Genomic DNA, 7,338 nt, shown 5'->3' on the forward strand with positions numbered 1-7,338 from the left:
AAGTCGACTTTCCCTCGGGAAAATCCAAGATCTGACACTTTGGCCCCGGGTGAAAAAATTTGTTTTTTATTTCGACATTTCTGGCGCTTCTGAGGGTTTCATTGGCATTAGAGGGGCCAATAAATACAGAATCAACAGTGACTTGGCGAAAAAATTCGATCTGACACTTTGGCCCCGAGTGAAAAAAATTGTTTTTTATTTCGACATTTCTGGCGCCTCAACTTTGACGAAATCGACTTTTTTGGCGATTTTTACAAAAAAAAAAAAATTTTTTGGACGTGAAATATCCAAAAACACCAAACAATTTCTATTGGAGAATGTTTCTAATATAGGTACTCCCTCAATCCCCTAAAAAATTACGAACCCTCTCGGATGGGTACTTGAGGTTCGTAAGGGCGTAAAAAGATATTTCTTTGCGACTTTTGCACAAAAAAAGTTCTTGAAATTACGGGTTTTTTACATAACATTGAAGTTAAATTTTGCGGTTTACCTGTCCTCGGGACATAATATACTATTTTTTATGATATTATATGTCCAATACTGTATCTTGGTCAGTCGGAATAAAATAAAACAATCTAATAATCGAAAATTGCAAGCTGTTCGAAGTAATGCAAAAAATGTAAAAAACTCGTCGAGGTATTTTACGTAAATTACGACGGTAAAAAACGGTGTAATTTACCAACGTAATTTACGCGCCCCCAACCCTGACTGTCGCTACTGTGGAAAAAGAAGCGAAGCCCCTCCGACATCTGGCCATCTGGCACACAACCGATACTGACAAGTAAATAATATAGTCTCTTTATAAACAAAATTCGATCGTCTTCTGCTTAAAATTTTTTTTCGAGGCTTTTCGAGATTAATTTCGAAAGATTATAATAATTTTTCTCAATATTTCAACGTCATTTTGCGTTTTCATGGTATTCATAACCTCAAAAAATCGAATATCATTGCGTATTAACCCTCACAAAATAATCCTTTGAAATAAATAGTAACATCTTTCGTAGATTATTTTTCTGATTTCAAGAAATCTAATTATTGCAGACTTTTCAAAACTTATATTTCATGTCATCATGCCAATTTTTGACATATTGCACGTGTATGCGGCCTTCCCACGCATGCGTATAGAACATCACAAAAAGAGAAGTAAAAAATTGGTAGAAAAAATTAAATTTCATTAAAAAGCCATTTTCATCTACAACTCCATTATCAATGAAAAAAACGACAACACTGGATTCAATTTTTGCTGTTTCTTCCACCCAATCATATTTTACAATTGAAAAATATTCTTATAACTATCAAAAAAATTATAACAATTCGAAAATCCATTTCTAAGAATGGATTTCCCACTTAACATTCAATTCACACAACTCAACAGTTCTCCTTAGAAGAATAATTCTCTTTAAACGTGCTTTTTGGGGTTTAAAAATAGATTATGACTCAATTAACCCCCGAAGAGAAGCACCATTTGATAACGAGAAACCTTGCCGAATGGCTGGGTGATGACAAATTGAAGTCCATTCTGAAGGAGAGAGATCTGAAGCTCTACTGGGGCACAGCGACCACGGGGAAGCCCCACATTGGATACTTCACGCCAATCTCCAAGATCGCGGATTTCCTCAAGGCCGGGGTTGAGGTGACCATTCTCTTCGCCGACCTTCACGCCTATCTCGATAACATGAAGGCACCCTGGGAGCTGCTAGCCAGGAGGACAGAGTACTACGAAGCTGTCATCAAGTCTATGTTGAATTCCATTGGAGTCCCTCTGGACAAACTGAAGTTCGTGAAGGGAACGGATTACCAACTCTCCAAGTGAGTTCGTTAATTTTCATTGACGTTATTGACTAGCTCTCTCACGTGGAAAATTCTCCCTTGCACTGAACACAAGCCAATGGAAAATTTCTAAATTCTTTGTTGAATTCCATAAATCGAATACAAAGAGTCGAATAATATTTAAGGATATCCAAGTATTTTTTACATTTTCAATCATTAAATTTGTCTATTAAATTGCGTGAAGAACATTTGAAAAAAAATTGTGAATGTTCAGCGTCGTTTAAATTACATTTTGCACAGAATTTTTTTAGCTTTCGTTGTAAATAAATAATTGAAGTTGTTTAAACGCGAATCAATTTCTGTAAAATTCTGAATAAGAATCAATTTGTTATTATTCCAAACAAATGATTTTTATTGTGGATAATTGATTGATAAATAAATGATTTATAGAGAATGCTCGTAATTTTCAAAAAAAATTATTTTTAAATCATTTTCTCTGTAAATTGTAAATAATGAAATCGTAAAATGTCTGAAAGTTCGGGTCAGATGGGGCTCAAATGAAAGCTCTGATGTTCGACTACAAAAGTAGAAAAGCATTTCACTGGAGAAAAACTAGCCAAAGTACTTGGATATCCTTAACTCTTACCAGTCGATTCATCTTATTTCTCTTCCACTAATTGATAATTCTCCTTATAATGATAACTATCACTGAAAAAGGAATGGATGAATGAATTCTGATGCATTCCCTTCGTTTCTAGAGAATACACCTTGGATGTTTATCGTCTGAGCTCAGTGGTAACTGAGCACGATGCCAAGAAAGCTGGTGCTGAAGTTGTCAAGCAAGTGGCGAGTCCCCTCCTCTCTGGACTACTCTATCCAGGACTCCAGGCTCTCGACGAACAGTATTTGGGGGTTGATGCCCAATTCGGTGGCGTCGATCAACGAAAAATCTTCACATTCTCCGAGAAATATCTACCCATAATGGGGTATGAGAAGAGAATCCATCTGATGAATCCCATGAGTAAGTTTTTAACTCATTAGTATTTTCATTGATAAAATAAGGCAAATGAATTCCAATTGTCGTTTCAATTTTTTCCGTAAAGATGACGATTAGACAAAAGTTTTGAAAAAACAACAATTGAAAAATACGGATTATTGAGAGAGTTATGATTTTTTGAAAATTGCGGTTTTTGTCCTAAAAAATTTTTTCTTCCAAATTGGCCCCGATGTCTCTGCGGGGTTTCAAATGAAATTGAATGAATAAGGGCGAATAAAAATTTAATTCATTTTATATTCCGATAGTCCCTGGACTGGCTGGGGCCAAGATGTCATCATCAGAGGAGGATTCCAAGATAGATCTGCTGGACAGTGTTGGTAATGTCAAGAAAAAATTGAAGAAAGCATTCTGCGAGCCTGGAAACATCGTTGATAACGGAATCCTCGCCTTTTCGAAACACGTGATTTTTACGCTCATGAAGAAGGGAGAGAAATTCCTGGTTCCGAGGGCAGCGGAATTCGGTACAAAAGCTTCTCAATTTTTCTGAATTTCAAATTTTAAATTTCTCGTTGAATTTAATTGATTTTGCAATTATTTCACGTGAATAAAAAGACTTTTAATTCATCAAATTTCAAGTAATAGTCAGATTCAATGTAGATAAACCCAATTTCAATGAGAATATTTTTTATCTTCCATTTTTCTCTGCAAAACCATTTCAACAAAAAAATTGACTCTATTTCACAGACAATGAGCTGTTGTCAAATGACATCGACTTCCCCTGATTCAATTAATTGACAATTTTTTTCCTCCAGGCGGTGATGTAGAGTATGAAACTTATGAAGACCTAGAGAATGCCTTCTCAAAAGAAGAAATTCACCCTGGAGATTTGAAAGCTGCTGTGGAAGTTTACATCAACAGACTTCTGGATCCAATCAGAAAGGAATTCGAAGCTGATTCCAATTTGAAGAGCCTCAGCAGCAAAGCTTATCCACCACCCCAAAAAGAAAAGAAGCAAGCGAGTGAGTATCAATTAACATTAAAAAATTAAAACTTTCTCATCAGAATTGTTCAGTCATTTTCAATCTTTCATTCTCTCCATTTTTTATTGCGTAAATTCGATATAAATAAGTGCACATTTATCGCAATTTTCCTTTTCCACTCATCTTCAATCAATCGATTTATGTACTTCTTTTAATTGACTTATGTAATATGATAATTATTTTAATATTTTTTAACTGGAGATGATGAATTTATAATAAGGAATGGTTACAATCAAGGAATGATGCATTATAATTTTTTTTCAGACAAACCAAATGCACCAACGAATCAAAATACTGAAATTGAGCCCTCGAGACTCGACATCAGAGTCGGAAAAATAGTCGAAGTGTCGAAGCACCCTGATGCTGACTCTCTGTACGTCGAGAAGATTGATCTGGGGGAAGATAGTGGACCGAGAACTATCGTCAGTGGTCTTGTGAATTTTGTGCCCATCGAGGAGATGAGGGACAGAATGGTTGTAGTTCTTGCTAATTTAAAACCAGCCAATCTGAGAGGTATTGCTTCCCATGGAATGGTCCTGTGTGCTTCAGTGTGAGTAAATTTCTATTCATGAAGATTGAAAATTGAACGATTTTAAATTCAACAAGGATTTTCGAGAACTCAAGAATGAGAAATCAATTGAATCATTGGAAATATTGCTTGTAAATATTCCTGTTGATGAATTTAATTTTCGAAGTTTTTTATCATCAAATCAGATAATCATCGATTCAAACAATTTTTTCAGAGGTAAAACCAGACAAGCACTGGAAATTCTATTTACAAAACATCAAAAATATCACTTATGACAATTGATGAATCATAAATTATTCTATTCACTGTCTTTCTAATTTAACAAATCGAAAATTGAAAACCCACAAAATAAAAAATGATTTTATTTTATAGAGATGGAGATGAGCGAAAGGTAGAACCCATTCGTCCCCCGTCAGATGCATCACCAGGAGACCGAGTAATAGTAGAAAATTACGAGAATGGAGTTCCAGACGATGTTTTGAATCCCAAGAAGAAAGTCTGGGAGAAACTATCAGTGGATCTCGTTGTTAATTCAAATGGAGAGGCTTCGTGGAATGGAAACCTCCTTCTCACCCCCTCCAAAGGAAAGCTCACTGCAGACTCTCTCAAGAACGTCCCCATTAAATAAAGAACAATTAAATAATAATAATGGAGAATTTTGCAAATTTTTTCCAAAAACTGAAAAAAAATTATGCAGTTTTTAAAACCCTCTTCTGCATTTTTCATCAATTGTTTTGTTAATTATTTATGAATTCAATAAAATTTGCACTCATAAACTATTGGAATTAATGTATAAATTAATTCTCCTCATTTACTCATTATTTTTTAAAGGAAAATTGGGGAGATTATACTTTTATGCAATGAAAAGACTTTTTTAACTGCTAAAATTTATTTACAAATTAATTAATCTTATAATAAGTGAATTTATGAAGAGAAAAATCCTATTTTTATGTCAAATTATTCTTTCGTATTAAAAATTTTCAATTACTGATGAATAATTCAGTTGGAGTTTTTGAAGCAATTGGAGTGATTTTTCATTACGAAGAAATATTTTCTGAAGATGAAAAATATTCAATGATCGGTGATAATGAGCTCATCAATCCCCCAGTCCTCGTAGCTGTGGTCTGGCAGATACCTCCTAATGACAATTGGAATTTTTCTTTGTTTCAATTCCTTCATAGCGATTTGCAGGGGATCCGTCTCCCCCTCGAGCTCAACCATAACTGGTGCACACATGGCAATTTGCAGGGCCCGTGTACCAAGAACTCTAGCTCTTTCATACCTAAATTAACAATAATGATTTTAAACAAGTCGAGAATAGGCCCCAGAGGCGAAAATGATCGATAAAATGACGATTTTATCGATCACAAAATTTTATACACAAGTGTGACTCAATAATACTAATTAATATCCAGAATCTCAGATGTTCATTCTACTGAATTGCAAGTGTTTAATTCATGTTCGTCTGAGAGCTTGTCAGTTGTCATGGGTGGCATGACAACGTGAAGAATTATCTGTCACTAAACTCTGTAATGAACATTATTGGTAAAAATAAAATTATTCTGCCTTTAAAACAAGCAGAGCAGAACTCCTATTCGTCAGAAGCCATGTGACTGTTTCTTCATGTGTTATTAGTCTTTTTTTTCTACCAATTCCATTGGTAATCAGCTTCCGAATGGATCAGTAGCAATTCCAATTTCAAAAATGAGAATTGGCAATTCCAATTCAACTTCCCGACTTTATCTGATAGATATTGTCTTTAACAAACTAATGAATATTTCACATTTATTGAGAATTTCAATTTTTGTGGTAAGAATGGGGGATTTTAGATTATTTACTTTGTCATGTATCTGGTGGTTATCCTCTTGGATTTGATGTAATGAACATTATTGGTAAAAATAAAATTATTCTGCCTTTAAAACAAGCAGAGCAGAACTCCTATTCGTCAGAAGCCATGTGACTGTTTCTTCATGTGTTATTAGTCTTTTTTTTCTACCAATTCCATTGGTAATCAGCTTCCGAATGGATCAGTAGCAATTCCAATTTCAAAAATGAGAATTGGCAATTCCAATTCAACTTCCCGACTTTATCTGATAGATATTGTCTTTAACAAACTAATGAATATTTCACTTTTATTGAGAATTTCAATTTTTGTGGTAAGAATGGGGGATTTTAGATTATTTACTTTGTCATGTATCTGGTGGTTATCCTCTTGGATTTTTGAACACCGGCAGTTCCTTCCCCGGTCTGGAGTAACTCGAAATTGTCACCCTCTTCTTCCTGCTGCTCCAACTCGATGTTATCGTCTTCATCTGCATCATCGAATTCGTCTGCTACCCTGCAATTTCATAGAAATTGTACATTTATTCCACAATTTCTGGGAAAATACTGGAGTTTATCAGTAAAACGAGCAATATTTCTCGCGTAATTCAACCGAGAAATAAAATCCGCAATTGTTGTTCATTCTTAATGAAATTCCTACTGGTCACTTAATTATATTGATGTTTATGGTGATTATTTTCATTAAAACATTGAGAATCCGAGCTTTTTGAGGTTAAGTACTCACTCGTCTCCATCAAAATCGTCGTCTGCCATAATTTTTCGAGCTAAATCAACACTTCACTGAATTTCAAAGATGCAGACAACGTTGGTTATCAATAATTAACTGAAAATAAGCGATTTAACAGATATTTTTCCCGTTATTTCACACAACAACTGAGGAGTGAAGATGAACGAATTGGCCAGGCACTGAATAAATAACGAGAATGGGATTCCCTTTAGTTGGGCGCTCTGCGCTTGTCTCTGCGCATGTTAGATTCCATTGGCTCTCATTCTAATCCTTCTGATTTGAAAGTACAATGGGGTGAATCGTCCAGTGTCCGAACGAATAAGGTAACAGTTATTTTTGACGTAGATTAAAAAATATAACCAAGTCGAAAATTGATTTAAAAATAATTATAACTCCCCTGTACATCTCCATAGATAATAGAAAAAAATATTAT

The 7,338-nt window shown here is 34.6% G+C and overlaps 2 protein-coding genes across 2 annotated transcripts; one reads left to right on the forward strand and one right to left on the reverse strand.

Annotated features, from left to right (window-relative positions):
• Positions 1 to 703: 703 nt before the first annotated feature.
• LOC107039592 (tyrosine--tRNA ligase, cytoplasmic) lies at positions 704 to 5,121 on the forward strand. Its single transcript, XM_015259303.1, has 7 exons — positions 704 to 781; positions 1,430 to 1,809; positions 2,529 to 2,791; positions 3,073 to 3,288; positions 3,580 to 3,786; positions 4,072 to 4,357; positions 4,709 to 5,121. The coding sequence occupies exons 2-7, from the start codon at positions 1,433 to 1,435 to the stop codon at positions 4,962 to 4,964; spliced, it is 1,605 nt and encodes a 534-aa protein (XP_015114789.1). The 5' UTR covers positions 704 to 781; positions 1,430 to 1,432; the 3' UTR covers positions 4,965 to 5,121.
• Positions 5,122 to 5,206: 85 nt separating this feature from the next.
• Positions 5,207 to 7,098, reverse strand: LOC107039593 (DNA-directed RNA polymerases I, II, and III subunit RPABC2). Its single transcript, XM_015259304.1, has 3 exons — positions 6,903 to 7,098; positions 6,522 to 6,674; positions 5,207 to 5,618 (listed from the first exon to the last, which is right to left on the reverse strand). Exons 1-3 carry the CDS (start codon positions 6,929 to 6,931, stop codon positions 5,408 to 5,410), a joined length of 393 nt encoding a protein of 130 aa, XP_015114790.1. The 5' UTR covers positions 6,932 to 7,098; the 3' UTR covers positions 5,207 to 5,407.
• Positions 7,099 to 7,338: the final 240 nt, after the last annotated feature.

Source organism: Diachasma alloeum, unplaced genomic scaffold (assembly GCF_001412515.2).
Source record: "Diachasma alloeum isolate Michigan unplaced genomic scaffold, Dall2.0 Dall_scaffold_00302, whole genome shotgun sequence".
NCBI classification, from domain to species: Eukaryota; Metazoa; Arthropoda; class Insecta; order Hymenoptera; family Braconidae; genus Diachasma; species Diachasma alloeum.

Excerpts from the sequence above, each read along its gene's own strand:
- LOC107039592 (XM_015259303.1), top strand. The coding sequence starts at position 1,433 with ATGACTCAATTAACCCCCGAAGAGAAGCACCATTTGATAACGAGAAAC. Across the intron at positions 1,810-2,528 it reads ACGGATTACCAACTCTCCAA|AGAATACACCTTGGATGTTT; the intron begins GTGAGTTCGTTA and ends CTTCGTTTCTAG. Across the intron at positions 3,787-4,071 it reads AAAAGAAAAGAAGCAAGCGA|ACAAACCAAATGCACCAACG; the intron begins GTGAGTATCAAT and ends ATTTTTTTTCAG.
- LOC107039593 (XM_015259304.1), bottom strand. The coding sequence starts at position 6,931 with ATGGCAGACGACGATTTTGATGGAGACGA. Across the intron at positions 6,675-6,902 it reads GACGATTTTGATGGAGACGA|GGTAGCAGACGAATTCGATG; the intron begins GTGAGTACTTAA and ends ATGAAATTGCAG. Across the intron at positions 5,619-6,521 it reads ACCACCAGATACATGACAAA|GTATGAAAGAGCTAGAGTTC; the intron begins GTAAATAATCTA and ends TTGTTAATTTAG.